The sequence below is a fragment of the Conger conger genome, chromosome 13 (genome assembly GCF_963514075.1).
Source record: "Conger conger chromosome 13, fConCon1.1, whole genome shotgun sequence".
Taxonomy (NCBI): domain Eukaryota; kingdom Metazoa; phylum Chordata; class Actinopteri; order Anguilliformes; family Congridae; genus Conger; species Conger conger.
This window is the reverse complement of record NC_083772.1, coordinates 5,613,074-5,630,529: the sequence shown is the minus strand read 5'-3', so window position 1 is coordinate 5,630,529 and position 17,456 is coordinate 5,613,074. Positions and strand designations below refer to the sequence as shown.

Here is a 17,456-nt window from a genome sequence, read left to right as displayed (position 1 = left end):
CATTACAATATTGTCTGTTTGTGTCCATGTTGCTTACCAGGTTGGAGTGCATTATGGAAAGCTCCCAACCTGAGCGAAACAGACACTCACACTCAATCTCTGGTTTTGGTCAAATACCTGTTGTGAGATCTTATCTCAAATGTTACCTTTGATTGTGGGTGTATCTGCAGGAGCGTTCCTTGTGCCATATCTGGTTTTTGCGGTGACCTGTGGGATACCCCTGTTCCTGCTGGAGACTGCCATGGGGCAGTACACCCAGGAGGGGGCCATCACCTGCTGGAGGAAACTGTGCCCATTGGCTGAGGGTGAGAGGCCAGAAACCTCTGTGGGCAAATTAATAACAATTGAGATAGTTATTAATTGTGACTCTAGGCTGCTTGAGGGGCTCATCGTGTTACATTACATTACATTATTGGCATTTGGCAGACGCTCTTATCCAGAGCGACGTACGGTTGATTAGACTAAGCAGGAGACCTGTACCTTAACCACTATGCTACAGGCTGGCACTATTTTAAGTGTGTGGAATAGCCCAATGTGGATCAGGTCAATTTCTGTTTCTGGGTGTCCAGCATCCTTGCAGGGCAGCTAATAATTTGCTGCAATGTCTACACTCAGTGAGCAAAACAGGTGAACCTCTTGACCACGTCTGCATGCTTTTATGCATTTAGTTGCTGCCACATGATTGGCTGATTAAATATTTGCATTAACAAGCTGGTGTCCAGGTCTACCAAATAAAGTGCTCAGTGAGTGTATATTACCCAAACCAAAGTTCATCTGGGACAAGTAATTTAGAATGACTGTCATTACAATATTGCTTCTACATCAGAATGTAGCTCTCTGAAGCCAAGAGTTTAACTGCTCTTAGGGAAAGTGGGATAATCACACAGAGAAATAGTCATGAAAAATGACTGACTAAAATGGCTCACTAATCCCTATCCCCTAATCCCTATTAAGTGTTAAGGATTGTATGTAAAGTGGGGCAGTCCCCTTAGCTGCCTGAAATGCCAACACTAGGGCCTTGAATCGGATGCGTGCGGCAATAGGAAGCCAGTGGAGGCCAATGAGGAGCGGGGTAACATGAGCCGACCTGGGCTGACTGGTGATCAGGCGGGCTGCAGCATTCTGGACCAGCTGGATGGGCTTAATGGCACAAGCTGGGAGACCAGTTAGGAAGGAGTTGCAGTAATCCAGGCGGGAAATGACGAGCGCCTGGACTAGGAGCTGGGTGGCTTTCTCCGTTAGGAGATGACGGATACGGCATATATTGTAGACGAAGAACTTTGCCAATGGCAATTTTTTTTTTCATACACAGTCGCTAGAAAACCACTGACCATTTAGCTTGTTCATAAATCAAGACTTCTGTAGAGGTTCTGCTTTTGATATAAAATCAAATTATATCACTTAATGCCCAAGAACAAGCATCAGTTCACTTAGAAGATTGCTATTTGAACTTTTGACCAATAGACATGGTAGATGGCGAATTGTAAGTCATGTCAACTATAAGAAGACGCTAGCTAGGAAACTGTGCCACTTACTGTAGTGGAGGAACTGCTTAATGTATATTAAAGTAAAAAAAAAACTTTGTAAACATTAATCATGGTTAACTTTCACCTTTCTAGTAGCCATGGTGGCGGCACGGATGGTGCGGTGGGTAGCACTGCCGCCTCACAGCAAGGAGGTCCTGGGCTCGAATCCACGTCGGCCGGGGCCTCTCTGTGCGGAGTTTGCATGTTCTCCCCGTGTTTGAGTGGGTTTCCTCCGGGTACTCCGGTTTCCTCCCACAGTCCAAAGACATGCACGTTAGGCTGATTGGAGAGTCTAAATTGTGTATGAGTGTATGAGTGTGTGAGTGAATGGTGTGTGTGCCCTGAGATGGACTGGCGACCTGTCCAGGGTGTATTCCTGCTTTTCGCCCAATGTATGCTGGGATAGGCTCCAGCCCCCCTGCGACCCTATTCAGGATAAGCGGGTTAAGATAATGGATGGATGGATAGTAGCCATGGTTGCTTGCTAGACATTGTGGGACATTTTTAGTGCCCTAAAATGTATGCCAATTTTGATTTAAGAATTTGGACACTAGACCAAGTTGGCTGATGACCAAAATAGTACACAAAACAGCTCAAGCTAGGTTTTGAAACAGCTGGTGGCTGGCATTTCAAGCTGGTCATAGCTAGATTTTACACCAGGGAGTATATAGGAAATAGGGAGCAATTTTGGAGAAGAAACCACAGCCGGCATTCATAACCAGAAACTACACAAAGCAGCTTTCAAACCAACAACTGCTATTGCCAGCTGCTAAGTGAATGTATGTGTATGTATGTGTGTTTCAGGGGTTGGCTATGGAGGTCAGCTGATCAAGCTTTACAGCTGCATGTCTTACATCATCATCCTGGCCTGGGCCCTCTTCTACCTCTACTTCTCCTTCAGCTCTGAGCTGCCCTGGGCCAGCTGCTCCAACACCTGGAACTCAGGTAAAGTATGACATGTTGTGTAACACTGGGCTGGCTATAATAACAGCTGAAATACAGGCAACATATTCTTTAGCTAAAATCCATGGTAGATAAAGGTACAAAGTCTGTCTCTAAGCTACATTGAGCTGGTTATAATACTCATAACCCCAGAGTAACCAACAGAGTTGGGAATAGACATCACAATTATTGAATTTACTGACAGATAAATTTATGTGGGCAGCCTGTAATACACCAGGCTGACAGCCTGTAATACTAAGGGCGGCCTTTAGTGTAGTGGTTAAGGTAAATGACAGGGACACGCAAGGTCGGTGGTTCTAATCCCGGTGTAGCCACAATAAGATCTGCACAGCCGTTGGGCCCTTGAGCAAGGCCCTTAATCCTGCATTGCTCCAGGGGAGGACTGTCTCCTGCTTAGTCTAATCAACTGTACGTCGCTCTGGATAAGAGCGTCTGCCAAATGCCAATAATGTAATGTAATGTCATATGTATCAGCAAACCAGACTAAATCGTGTCATAATGACTTTCATGACTGTTTAAGGTTCTGTTCAACTAAAACATTTTTAGTCAAATCCAACTTTTCTGTTTACTGCTGCAAATCATCCTTCAAATATTAAACTTTCAGGATAATACCACCTTTTGAATGATTACGCCATGTGTATGGTGAAATGAGTATAATTATTTACCATTCCTACCGTTGAGTCGATTTTTTCAAAAGCAGATTTTGGACTCTATTACAGGACTCAAGAACCATTTTTCTCAGTGCATAGTAGTCCTATCATCATGGAACTTTGCAAACCTTTCTCATTTCTCATTTAGAATGTGAAATAATGATAACAACATCTTACTTGGTTCAGATTATAGACTGCTACAAAAATGTTCACAAGTATGCAAATGAGCTAATTTACATCATTATAACTGAAGTATGTACCTCTGAAATGATCTGGAAGACCAGCGTTATTGTCTCCTCATTTTGCAATTGTTTAAAATAAATATCACTGATGAATTACTGCATTTGACCCTGTAAACCGATGTTGTGCAGACAAACTGTAGAATAACATAACATAACATAATGGCAAGAACAGGCCATTCAGCCTGATCGCCTTTTCCTACCCCTGAGTGTGCCTGAATAGAATCGAACATCATAGCACATTGACCACTCGCTGGGCCTCATTTATCAATATTTTCGGAAATCTGTGTGCAAATGTATGTGTGATCGGAAACAAACTAAAAATTTGCGCGGGATTCATGAAACAGGAACTCCTGACATCTTCTATGCCATGATGTTTTCTTATAATAAACTTAAACTTGAACTCGACGTTATTGTCCGTAGTTTATTCTGTTCAAAGATGAATGAGGAAATAAAGCTGATTGTCCTGGTGGAGACACATAAAGTGATGTGCCAAAACTGACGAAGATCCCCTGCGATCAAAATGTTGTCTACAATAAAGGTGTGTAAGGAACATATCAGTGTGCAGGCTTCCTTCTTTTCATCCAAACTAACATCTAAATAGTAGTAATTGGCCTACATTTGTTTATATAGGCTACATAAACTACGTATATGCCACATAGGACTGGAATAATGTGGAACAGGTAAAACAAAAATGGTTTGACATAAAACTGGAGGCATATAATTAAATGAGAGACATTACTGTCTGGGATTATCAAGGAGCGATATATTTTCACTACTCTGTGCCAGTCCACAAGAAGCTGAGGACGGAAAGCACCTGACCATTTTCTGGAAGTAAGCCATGCTTTAATTATTAAAGCAGTACATTTAAACGTAATGTAAACAGAGTCTAATGCTGCCTTCACGTCATATCGGATTGACCGAATAGACAGTAGTCGTGAGCGTGAGGTAGAGGTTCAGAGAGGGGGTTCCAAGCGGCCTGTGGAGGCTGAACGAAGAGGTCTGGCAGGGGTTTAGGGTCTGATGATTTTTTGTAGGTAAGCTAGGGAAGACCCCTTAGCTGCTTGGAAGGCTAGCACCAATGTTTTGAATTTGATGCGAGCCATGACAGGCAGCCAGTGGAGGGAAGTAACCAGGGGGGTGACGTGTGAGTATTTGGGAAGGTTGAAGACCAGACGAGCTGCTGCATTCTGGATAAGTTGGAGGGGTCTGATGGCGGACGCTGGGAGGCCAGCCAAGAGGGAATTGCAGTAGTCCAGGCGGGACAGAACCATCGCTTGGACCAGGAGCTGGGTCGAGTAGGGGGTGAGAAAGGGGCGGATTCTCCGTATGTTGTATAGGAAGAACCTGCATGACCGGGTCACCGCTGCAATGTTCTCGGAAAGTGACAGTCTGCTGTCCATCACCACGCCAAGGTTCCTTGCACTGGGTGATGGCGTGAGTGTGGTATCCCCAAGGGAAATGGAGAGATCCAGGTGGGGAGAGGTATTAGCAGGGATGAATATCATTTCAGTCTTGCCTGGGTTGAGCTTTATATAGTGGTTGTCCATCCAGCTCTGGATGTCACTCAGGCAAGCATGGCCCACATGCCATGCCACTTCTATACCATGATGTTTGAACGAGAACTCGCCTTTAGTGTTCATTGTTTCTTCTGCGAGCCTTACCAATTGACTTGGTATTTGAATATGCGCTTTTTCCGAAGTAGGCTACACCATGCCCCAAATCTTCTAATAGGCCAAAGTAATGGATAGAGAGGCCAGACGGCCTAAGCAGGCAACGCCCTATTTATAGCAAACTTTTTACGTGTTTTATTGAATTTATATTATACCCCACTTAACCAATAATTAATCAGGTTTACTGGAATGAAACATCACCCATTTTCATGTTGAATTCTGTTGCGTTTTTATATGATATGAATAATTACAACATTCAGTTGGCTTATTAAAATAATTTTGCCTCTCAAATCAAAATAAAATACAAACGAATGAATGAATAAACGCACAAAGCACTCTTTACAATCGTGCGCTTTCATTTCCGCTTTCATTTTTTCTTCTCTAAATCCCACATTATTTGTGGAAATGCATTTCCGATGGATTTACTGTGAATTTCGTTCGGCCAATTTCCATTTGTGCCCTCTCGTTCTGCTAACCGAACTCAACCAGAAGAATCCCCTATAATTCACTTTGTTAATCTCTTTAATGAATTTAAATGCCTCAATCAAATCCCCCTTAAACCTCCTTTTACTAAACTTAAAGAGATTAAGCATCCTAAGTCTATCCTCGTAACTCTTATCTTTTATACTTGGAATAAACAAATTACCTTGTGCTCGAGCCATTGTAGTATGAAAAACGGTCTGTCAAAGCATGGTACTAAATGGTATGTCCAGTTAAAAGAAAGCCCATAGTATAGCTAACTGTAACCACTCTTCAGTATGGGAGATTAGGTATGGAACCTTCAAATTGCCTGCAGTGGTGAGCATTGAGTCTGTTTTGATGATTTAGGAAAGGTTACTCTCTGTGCTTCAGATCACTGTGTGGACTTCTCCAATCAAAACCTCACTGCAAACTGGACCAACAACTCATCTTCTGCAGCCATCGAGTTTTGGGAGTAAGTCTGCAGACTGACATCTGTAGGGCTGCACCTCCTACAGCATTCGGGGTTATAGAACTGGGAAACCAGAGATTGTGGGTTCAAATCAAAGGTACTTAGCCTGAATTGCTTCTGAAAATATCCAGTTGTGTAAATGTCTGTAAATTGTATTAATTGTTCTGGATAATATTGTCTGCTAAGATTAATAAATTAGGTGATGTGTAAGGGTATAGCTTGCAAGTATATGTGCGGATGGAGCACATTGGCCTAGTTTCACCTTTTCACATTTATGCTTGCACAATAATAACTGCTTTCTGTCCTTCATTTTCTTGTTCCTTCTTTCTTTCCCTCTCTTCCCCCCTCCCAGGAGACGTGTGCTGCTGATCTCGGGGGGCATTGAGGAGGTGGGCAGCGTGAGGTGGGAGCTGCTCCTGTGCCTCATCACTATGTGGGTCATCTGCTACTTCTGCATCTGGAAGGGGGTGAAGTCTACAGGCAAGGTCTGTCCCGGATTTACTGACAGATAAAAGTAAAGAATTTCCTTAAACAAGGTCCCTCTCAGAAGATTGAGACCAACTAAGTAAAAGGCTTAACACGTTGTGACAGGTGTGGAATTTAACAGACTCAAACAGGGACATACAGTATCAACCAGACTGACATTTTGTATTTATTTTTTCATACTTTTTTATGAATTTATTCATAATATTTCTCCATAGAAATGAACCAGCATTTCTCTCTCTCTTTCTCTCTCTCTTCCATCAGGCAGTTTATTTCACAGCTACATTCCCATACCTGATGCTTTTGGTGTTGTTGATACGAGGGCTAACTCTACCTGGAGCTCTGCAGGGGGTGGAGTTCTACCTGTACCCTGACCCCTCCCGCCTGGCAGACCCACAGGTAAGTACTCCATAACACCAGCTGCACCCCATCACCTTGTCACAGTAAAATGTCTCTTTCCTAATTTCACCCAGCCAGGGAACAAATGAATTTGTTAAGCAACATCCAATATGTTAAACGTTTGTGATGTCACTGCAGGTGTGGATGGAGGCAGGATCTCAGATCTTCTTCTCCTACAGTGTTGGAGTGGGTACTCTGACTGTGCTGGGTAGCTACAACACCTATAACAACAACTGCTACAAGTAAGGCCCAAGCTTCGGGCAGAAACGCAGAGGAAAACAGTCAGGTTCTTAACCATAAATATGCAGCTCTGTCCAGTGTAATACTCAGATACCAACACACATCCTGCATGCCACTTAGCAGTGAACACTTAATTTCCTTCACCTTGGAAGAAACTAAATGCAAAAATGAGGGCTGGTCAGAGAATGTTTAGCCTCCTGATGGTGTTTCTACAGGGACAGTTTATGGCTGTGTCTGCTGAACAGTGGGACCAGCCTGGTGGCAGGATTTGTGGTCTTTTCTGTGCTGGGGTTCATGGCACATGAGCAGGGTGTCCCCATCGCAGAAGTGGCAGAATCAGGTACTTTGTGCAGTATGTCAAAACAAATTATGAAGATGTAACAAATATATAAAAATACAACAAAACGAGCTGCTGGTTGGATGATTCCACTGGGGTGCATGACTGAGCCTCATGGCTTTGCATTGAATCCAGGCCGTGACCCGTGTCGACTGTGCCCGGTAGTTGCACAGGGTGACACACAGTTGGCTCCCGCATTTCCCAGGGGATGAGCGGGGTCCATCGGGGAGGGATCCACAGTTAATCACTCTTGGCCAAGCCCCGCCGGTCGCTTGTATGACTGCAGGTGTCATGGATGTCCCAGCTCTCCCAAATCCGCACGGTGCCTTCTGCACGCAATGCGGCTGACAGTTGTGTATTCCAGATTTGGGTGAGCATTTGGTACAGCCCCAAGCTGGGTGGCAAAATATACGATGTGCTCCATAACACCTGGGACAAGGACATATTACTCTGTACTCTGCACCTTTGTAATCAAGCAATTCACATGTGGTTAGAGTGCACATTCTCAACTTTCTCAGAGTATTTATACACTTAGTCTATACACCATGTAGACATTTCAGCACGTTTGTATACATTCTCCCATTTCAGGGAAACAGAAAATTTGGGACAGACAGCCGGAGAAGAGTAAGCATTGTATTTTTTTTTTTTCTCCAAATCGTTCTTTGTCCTTCAATCTCCTCCTGTCTCTCTTTCCCATGTTCTCCCCTGCTCCCTGCTCCCAGGACCTGGTCTGGCATTCATTGCGTACCCCCAAGCAGTAGCAATGATGCCCCTATCTCAGCTGTGGGCCGCCTGCTTCTTCATTATGATCATCCTGTTGGGCCTGGACACTCAGGTAATCAGTTTCCTGGCTGTGGCTCGCCTCTCCTGGCTGCTGAGTCTGTGATACTGCTGCCACTACTAATGTCTGTGGCCATGTTTACTTCTAGATCCTTCCAGTTTGGTTCTTGCTCGTCATGAAGGAAAGCTGTGCTGAGCAAGCAAGGCATCATGCTGGGTTACAAGAGAGCCCAGCACTTGCCAAGCTAACGGTGCCACAGTTCATAGTTAATTATGAATCATCATTTTCAGAGGAAGAATTGCGTGAGCGATTTTTTCTCCTTTCCTTTCATTTTCTTCTCTTCCCTCGCTCTCCTTTTCTCTCCCTGCCTCTCTCTGGTGAACCCTGGGCTGTCTGTCTGTTTTTAAGTTTGTGATGATGGAGGTGGTGATGACGTCGGTGACAGACCTGTTTCCCAAAGTACTCCGGAGGGCTGGGCGCAGAGAGATCTTCCTCCTGCTCTTCTGCCTCACCTGCTTCGTCTTGCAGCTGGTGATGGTCACACAGGTGAGAAGACAGCTGGGATAGAAATAGATAGAAATACATTCAAATAGACACTATTTTCTATTAATTTCCCTCATTACAGACTCCTTTGGCGTACAGATTACAAAGATAATATCTTAATTACTACCAATTTTTAATAATGCATGATGATAGAAGTAGTCCGGTTTAATTTCCTTGTTCAAGACTACAGGCCATATGAAAGAATATTGCATGATACTAATCATATCCACAATTCCAGATCTCACACAAAGCACACATCTCAGTCTCTTCCTGACCTTATTTTCCTATATCTGCTCTTGTCATTTCCCGTTCTGTCCAACAGGGGGGGATGTATGTGTTCCAGCTCTTCGACTACTATGCCTTTAATGGGGCCTGTATGTTCTTCCTGTGTGTGTTTGAAGTTCTGCCCATGGGCTGGCTGTTTGGTGAGTGCAGGACTTTGCTCAATGGATTTAGGAAGATAGCTCGCTGTATTAACACATTACTGCGCAAACAACAAACTGTACCTTTCCAATCCAACACTGCATGGAAATAAAAAAGAAAATAATGGCACCAAATGGGAATGGGTTATGAACAAGAACCGATACAGAGTACTCGTAATGTACAGATGATGATAATGAAAATAGTTGCCTATCTAAAATTACTTTTTTTTAAATATATGAAATTTATGAAATTCTAAATATGTACATCACGGCAGAGAAATGCATAGCCTACTTAAAAAATTAAGACCATGATTAAATTTTTTTTTACCTTGGCCTGTCAATAGCCAATAAGAAAAAAGCGTTGACACTTAGATGGCAGGCCCAGTTCTACAGGGGGTGCAAAAAACCCTTAGATTAATATTTTGCACCCTCAGTTGAATATTGTAATAAAGCTTTAAAAAGCGCTACAAATGTTCAGCAATGGAGCTCATATTACATGCAGCAGGCAGAATTACGTGATGGCATTACATTTGGTGACAATTTTGACCTATGGGGGCCGCAAAGAAGTTACGGTCAATTAGACTATGTTGCAAACCTTTTTAAAATGTTATCAGAATTAATTATGACTTTGTTATAAATAAATGAATAAATAAATAGCAATCCTACAAGTTAGCAAAGTACTTATTATCGTAGGTGTATGAAAATGAATAAAAACATTTAGGAAAGTAACCCGGGAACATGAATATTGTTTTACTCTCATAATAATATTGAGCGTAAAATCAAGCGTTGTGCTTTAAGCCAGAGAGCCATGTGAATAACAAAGGAAAATGCAATTTTCCATTCCCTGGTATTTCATCTTATTTTGTTCCTCAGTTGAGTTTCCCTTTATACACAACACTACACTTGTTTGCCCTGGAGCAGGGGCGGAGCGCATGATGGATGTGATCGAGGACATGACCGGGGAACGGCCCAGCCTCATCTTTAAGCTCTGCTGGCTCTACTTCACCCCACTGGTGACCCTGGTGAGTTTGACTCACCCCCACTGTGGGATGTCTAGAGACAGAGCATCTGCCTGACTCACGTATTACAGGACAACCTCATCATTGCACAACTCAAACATGTTGCATTTCAGATTGAATAAAACTGCAAATTTTAGTCACATTAATTTGCATGAATGAGAATAGCAGAACTCACAAACAAGATGTGTTGTGCATAGGAAAGCTAACATTCACATGTGTAAAGAAAATGTCATATGTAAACTGGGCATTTGTAGACAGATCATAGGTTACGTTTTCCTGCTCTCATCTTAAAAGTGGGATTATTATTATAGTTTGTACATGCAGGCTACTCCATTAAGTCCTCCAGTCTGTGAGTACAGGGCAGACCGGAAATTTGAATTCCTGTGAACTCTGGAGAGGCTAAGCCTGCTGAGTTGTATAATTGAAGGGGCCCCATGCTGAGTCTGAATGCACAGCATGTCAAACTTTGGGTGTGGATGGGTTATGACAGTAGATGATCAATAAGTAAAAATGAAAGGTCTAGGAAATAATAAACTGGTCACTGAGTGTTTTTGACTGCATAACTGTGTGACCCAGTTTCAATAACTGAACTCAATTTCATGTTATTTCTACTTCTATGACACAATGGCAGTATGTTTGTAACATGTATTAAACCTTCCACTCTTCCTCCTCTCCCGTAGGGATCCTTCATCTTCTCTGTGGTGAAGTACCAGCCCCTGACCTTTAACCGCTGGTATGTGTTTCCAGACTGGGCGTACATGCTGGGCTGGCTGCTGGCCCTCTCCTCTGTTGTACTGGTGCCGGGGTGGAGTCTGGTCAAGCTCTCCATCAGCACTGGCACTCTCAGACAGGTGAGGCCTGGATCCCTTGTCTCCACAGCTGTGCAGAAAGCTAGCCTTGTTTTTACTGTCCCACCCCCTTACCCAGGGTGTTTTACCGAATTGCACACAAACACACACACACACACACACACACACACACACACACACACACACACACACACTCACAACATCAGTAGATATGCAATGAGCCAAATTCAAGGCAGGTGGGTGTGGATAGAGCTGTCTGTCCTGTACAATATGTAGTGAAAAATAGTGTAGAGTCTGTTTCCATTCTGTAGTCTGTTTCCATTCTTACTCCTACCTAGGCAGCACACTATCAGTCTTATCTACTGATAGCTTATGCTAGAAAAAATATTTTGTATTTTTTCTTAAATATATGATGAGTATGCTATGTTATTGTTTTGGTTTGGTGCTGAATGGACCTAGAAGCAGATCCAAACAATAGGTGGAAGTATTTTACAGATCAGTGGTATTATTATGTAATAGTAATTACATTTCATATGTATATTTTATAAAACACTTGCTTAGCAAGATCCCTACCATTATTATTTTTCTGCTGACAGAGATGGTCTGATCTGTGTCACCCTGGTGATGACCTCCCCCTGACCCGGAAGCAAATGGCTGAGCGAGCGCTTGCGACTACTGCCACAGAAATGGAAGAGTTGAAGACCAACTAATTAATTTTGCAGATTTGTTTAGTATTTTTTAATGGGTTACATCCTGGTAACACACCTGATTTTGCTTCCCAACACTCAAAGTTCAGTAACACATTTGGAAAGAAAAAAACAAGAAATGAAATTAACCCTTTGCACTCTGATGAGCCCTTTCTCTAAGAGGCATACAATCAGAATAATGAATATAGCTGCAAGCAGCACCTGACAATGTCTCATTGTTGCTAATTACTAATAAACAGCTGCATATTTGTATGTGCATGTGGATTGCAGAATATAGGCCTATGCATTTTAACAATGCATAAGTATATGCACAATGTATAAGTACAACAACACAGTCCTGACCCAGCGTGCCTTCCCCTGTTCCCAGAGCATCAATGGCAGGTGCTCGTAAAGACTAGATAAGCTCCAATATATTGTACGTCTTTAAGAACTTTAAAATAAAACAAGACACATGTTAACCATGTTAACTCGATCTAATAAGTGCTGCATTCTTGGCTGATGCCGGCCATGTTTTTTTCATATATTGTTGTATATATTGTATATTGTCTCATATATTGCCTGTCTGGACCTGTGGCCAAGACACAAAATACACAATTTTAAGTTACTTAATAACTTGGTTCATTAGTTATAGCAATTTTCACATGTTTCCCTGTAATAGCACCACCTATTCACACAGTAGAACCAGATCTATTTCCAGTTTTGTGAGAATCCCATCTTTTCTGCTCGAAGTTATTTGCATTTATGAAATAAGGCATGCCCATTTCAATTTGCATTGGCTGTTTATTCAGCCATATTGCAGCTTAGCTTGCTCTAAAGAGGTTATAAACCAAGCTTTGTGCAAGTTTGATTAATGACTGTAGTGCCCCCGACTGCAGAATCGTGGCAGAAATCACAGTGTATACCCAGCTTAAGGGCAACAATTTGTATCACAAGCGGGATCCTCAGCCCAGCCGACTCATCAACATTATCAACAGCTGATCACAATCCTGCTGCAGGACGGTGAGTAGTGTACTACGTCCTTAGTGTGCTGTAACAAAAGGAGGAGGAGGGTTGGGTCAATCTGATCAAAAACGTATTTCACAAGTAAACTGATGTTGTAAACTATGCAGTAAGTATATAAAAGGACACTTAAATATTTCCATCCATCCATCCATCCATTCATTATCTGAACCCGCTTATCCTGAACAGGGTCGTGGGGGGGCTGGAGCCTATCCCAGCATACATTGGGCGAAAGGCAGGAATACACCCTGGACAGGTCGCCAGTCCATCGCAGGGCACACACACCATTCACTTACACACTCATACCCACGGGCAATTTAGACTCTCCAATCAGCCTAACCTGCATGTCTTTGGACTGTGGGAGGAAACCGGAGTACCCGGAGGAAACCCACACAGACACAGGGAGAACATGCAAACTCCGCACATAGAGGCCCCGGCCGACGGGGATTCAAACCCAGGACCTCCTTGCCGTGAGGCGGCAGTGCTACCCACTGCACCATCCGTGCCGCCCACTTAAATATTTGAAGAATTTAATTGCAAAACACAATAAACACCAAATCTGAAAAATGATTGTTGAACAGTGTAGAAACATCCACGATTCATGGAGCTATCAAGCTCCAAATAAATAACATGGAGTATATGAACAATGTTTCACAGTCACTGCACAGAATACAGTTTGTTATTGCAAACCACAATAAACAGCACTTTCATTTTATTGCATATTGTGATAGGCTATATCTGCACTGCCGACGTTCAAGAAAATAATGAACATTATTGACAGTTTGGAGGATAGGATAGTGTCACCTCTCCAAAGGAAGCAAGGAAGGTTGGTAGAGTACCATGACTGAAGAAAACTGAAGAGATTGTGATATTTGGGGGTCAGCAACATACCTATACATACACTGTGAGAGGCAATCAACCCAAACAATGTCAAATTCCTGACAAAGATGAAGAAGCAAGGAAGAACAGAACATTCCCCGGGAAGTATTCAGTATTAACAATGTGAAAGGAAGGTTAAAGTATGCAAAGCAAGGTTCTTGGTGAGAGGTATTTTTTATCCAGAGATTTCCCTTATAATAGGATCCTGATTTATAAAGATGCATGAAAAGTCAGTTGTCATTATAGTATTTTGCTGTAAGGCACTTTTCATTTGCATGGTAGAACATGAAAATTTCCGTATGTAGCCTTTACACAGTCAAAATAAAAAGTGAAAATAAAGTTTTTGATTGGCTCACTTTTATACATAATCTTTTATACATATTTATACAACTTGGCCCAGTATCTCAGGTACACTATGCACGTGTAAGGAGGTGTCTGTCAGTCAGCAGTTCCAGTAAAACATCAGCCTCTGTTTGATCTCAGCTCACTGTGTCTAGACAGAGAACATAATCAGAGAGTATGGAACGGACAGCAGAAGGGATGAAGAAGGAGAGGGAGACCGCAGAAAGGCCATTGGAGGAGAGGGGGCAGTGGGGGAGTAAGGTGGAGTTCCTCCTGGCAGTGGCAGGGAACATAGTGGGGCTGGGAAACGTGTGGAGGTTCCCATACCTCTGCTACAAGAATGGAAGTGTGAGTATGAGTGAGAGTGTGAGTAAGTGATCAGGATCTGTGTTTTTGTAACTTTATTATATTTCATATTCATGCCTGTTTTCCGTTTACATTCATTGTTCATTGCACTCGTCTTCCCCTGTGATGTCTGTGTCTTTACTTAGTTCTGAGCCCAAGTCACTACCCTGTCTGGGTGATTCACTCTTTAGGTGTTTTCACGAATCTCGATTTATTTGCTTCCCGCTTTCTCTCCATTCATGTTTGTAGATTGCACTAATCTACTAATCTACTAATCCCGACTAACATCGAATTTGTACAGTACTAATGATATTAACACACAAATATATGTGTGTGTTAATAGCAAACTCACCTTCACTAGTTTTGGGTATCATGTAACTAACATATTAACATTCTCCCTATTTCTGCACTGCTCTGAAGCTCCACCTCCCTGTTCTATCTCTGATTGCCTGCCTTAAGCCTGATTTCTACTTCTTCTGAGTCTACATGGAGGCTACAGTGTAGCTTGACGCACACCTCCCCAGAAATCTAACTACGTTTCGCAGTGACGCGGACCGTAAGAACTGTGATTGGTCCGCTTGGTAGCATTGCATTATGCAATCAGTTGACTTGATGCCTCGTTGCCTGATTAGACATCTCTCCTGAAAAAAAGGCGACTTTGGATGTGTGTTTGCAGCATGTAATTGAGAAGCACTTTAAAGGCTTGAAAGTAAAGTGATTAGCTACGTGATGCGTAATTACAAGCAATTTAGCTGGCTAACTCACGGAGACTTAAACATTACATACGTTATTTCAGTGTGTTAAGCAATTAAAATGTTGTTTATAAAGTAAATGTTGAGCTTGTTGTGTACTTGCACTTATGGACAAGCTCTTTTACAGTGCTTTGTGAACTCCACCGCTGTTTTCAGCCGGCATTAATTTAACGGAAGTAAGATCCATATAGTTAATCGCAAATGATTATAGGATATAATGACAACAAAAATTTGCGTTTTGGCGACGCAGACGCCCCAATGCACAAGTATAAATGTTCTCCATGGCGTAGGGCCTACGCCGTAGCCTCCGCATAGACTCAACACAGAAGTATAAATCAGGCTTTAATTCTGCAAAGTGTTCGCACCTGTTCTCTATAACTACATTCCTTAAGTCTGTGCGATTGTCTACTCCCTAATCCGGAGCCGTTTGTATTACATGTGAGTCCATGTGAATCCAGTCCCGAGTCTTCGTTCCTCCATTATTATTGTATGATTGCCCTTTCATGTGTCTCGCCTGCTGTCTACTTGTTAGACCGCTCTCACTCCCATACCCATAGGTTGTCTCATTCCCCTGTGTATTTAAACCAGATTTACATGTGGCCCACAGGGCTTCTGAAGTTGAATACCCCTGACCTATGGTTTTAATGTTTTAAATGGCTCTTGAATTGATTGTTTTGATCCCTGTAAATGTAAACAAAAACATAAACAATGGACTGAAATGCCATATATATTTTTGGTCATGATTGCTTGTGGCGTTGCTTGTACAATCTAGGAGGCGCCCGAAGACGCTGATAAAAATAGCCTTGCAAACATGTTCCCTTCAAAATGCTCTTCTTACAATGATAGCGTGTTATTCAATTTCCCTCCGGGGATCAATAAAGCAATTTCTTTTCCTTTCTATCTATCATTCACCGACAGTAACCTTGCTTACAAAAGTCACAGTAATTTCTGCTGCCCAGGTGGCTTACGTAGGCTGTGTAGGCCTACATGTCATCTTCCTAACTTAACCTTTTATGCTGCGTTCCAGACAACTCGGAAGTCGACCTTCTACTAGGAAAAGTGCAATAGAACGTCACTCAAAGTCAGAATTTCTACTTGTGAACTTGGGGCAAATCCAGCTTCCGCGACTTCACAAGGAGCGGTTGTTTGAACTCACACAACAATGGCAGCACCCATGGAGGCACACATCGTAAACAGCAAACCGTCAACTAAAAGGCAACGCAAAGTTTTTGTTCCTGCATGACATTAAACATACTGTCATATTGTAAAGCATGTTCTGCGTGTGAATTCACATGAAACAATGTTGCCAATGAGATTAGTAAACTGGTTTGGGCAAATTATCTCTGAAAGTTGCTTTGGATAAAAGCATCAGCCAAATGACAATGTAAATGTTTGGCTGCCAAATTCATCAAGCTCAGGCAGACTTCCAGAGAGTCCCCTCGGGTGCCAACCTCATGGGATTTACCAGTGGGAATAGGGTACGGATGTGACGATATAAAAGACGTCAAGGAAGCAAAGGCAAAAAAATGGGACAGTGGGGACAGTGAAATAATTTTATAACCTGTTCCATAATATGTAGAACCTGAGACAGAGTTACGAAACATTTTAATGTTTGCAAAGACGAGCTGTTACAAAGTAGCTGTAGCACACCTCGTCATATTATAATATTTAAAAAATCAGATCATATATAGGCTACACAGCACGAAGCAAAGTTTTTTCATCTGTTTAAATTGCCTGAAATGTAATTCTGTGGTCCTTGTAAGGTATTTTTGGGGCGTCAATTTATGGTAATCATAAGTTCAGGACATGCACTTTTGACAGACAGATGAGGCCTGGATCCCGTGTCTCCACAGCTGTGCAGAAAGGGGTCATTCAAGCAATATCTCTGGGGTTTCTCTTTTTTTAATTAAATGTAATTTTCAATATTGGCATTGTTATTTATGGAGTAGTTACATTTCATATCTCTTCATATCTCTATTTCATATCTCTATATCTCCATTCTCCTCTGACGTTGCGCATCAGGATCCATACCGTTATTATTTTTCTGCCGACAGCGATTGTCTCATCTGTGTCACCCTGATGATGACCTGCCCCTGACCCGGAAGCAAATGGCAGAGCGAGGGAATGCAGTTTCTGCTAGTGTTGAAAGAGAGTTCAGGTGCTTACCAACACAAAAGTGGAAATTGAAGTGTTAAAAGTGTGCATTTGAAAATCATGATCTAGATTACTGATTCTAGAGGGTAGTTCTTCTCAGGTATGGCTTTACAGTAACACAAATAACCAACAGTGGTATGCAGAAGAGCATCTCTGAACACACAACGCATCATAACTTTAAGTGGATAGGCTACAGCAGTAGAAGTCTAATAAATACCTAATAAAGTGCTCGGTATATACCTGTGTATATACCTGTCTGTTTT

The 17,456-nt window shown here is 42.4% G+C and overlaps 1 protein-coding gene across 1 annotated transcript; it reads left to right on the top strand.

The window, feature by feature from the left end:
* The first annotated feature begins 226 nt into the window (after positions 1-226).
* Positions 227-17,234, top strand: LOC133108233 (sodium- and chloride-dependent GABA transporter 2-like). Its single transcript, XM_061217704.1, has 13 exons — positions 227-305; positions 2,331-2,471; positions 5,904-5,985; positions 6,335-6,467; positions 6,730-6,864; positions 7,003-7,106; positions 7,320-7,444; positions 8,164-8,276; positions 8,631-8,768; positions 9,088-9,190; positions 10,109-10,209; positions 10,887-11,057; positions 17,094-17,234. The coding sequence occupies exons 1-13, from the start codon at positions 242-244 to the stop codon at positions 17,232-17,234; spliced, it is 1,551 nt and encodes a 516-aa protein (XP_061073688.1). The 5' UTR covers positions 227-241.
* The last annotated feature ends 222 nt before the right edge of the window (positions 17,235-17,456 follow it).

Bases quoted from the DNA above. Each gene is read 5' to 3' on its own strand.
- LOC133108233 (XM_061217704.1), top strand. From the start codon at position 242: ATGGGGCAGTACACCCAGGAGGGGGCCATCACCTGCTGGAGGAAACTG. The intron at 5,986-6,334 runs GTAAGTCTGCAG...CCCCCCTCCCAG, and splicing joins GCAGCCATCGAGTTTTGGGA to GAGACGTGTGCTGCTGATCT. The intron at 9,191-10,108 runs GTGAGTGCAGGA...GCCCTGGAGCAG, and splicing joins GCCCATGGGCTGGCTGTTTG to GGGCGGAGCGCATGATGGAT.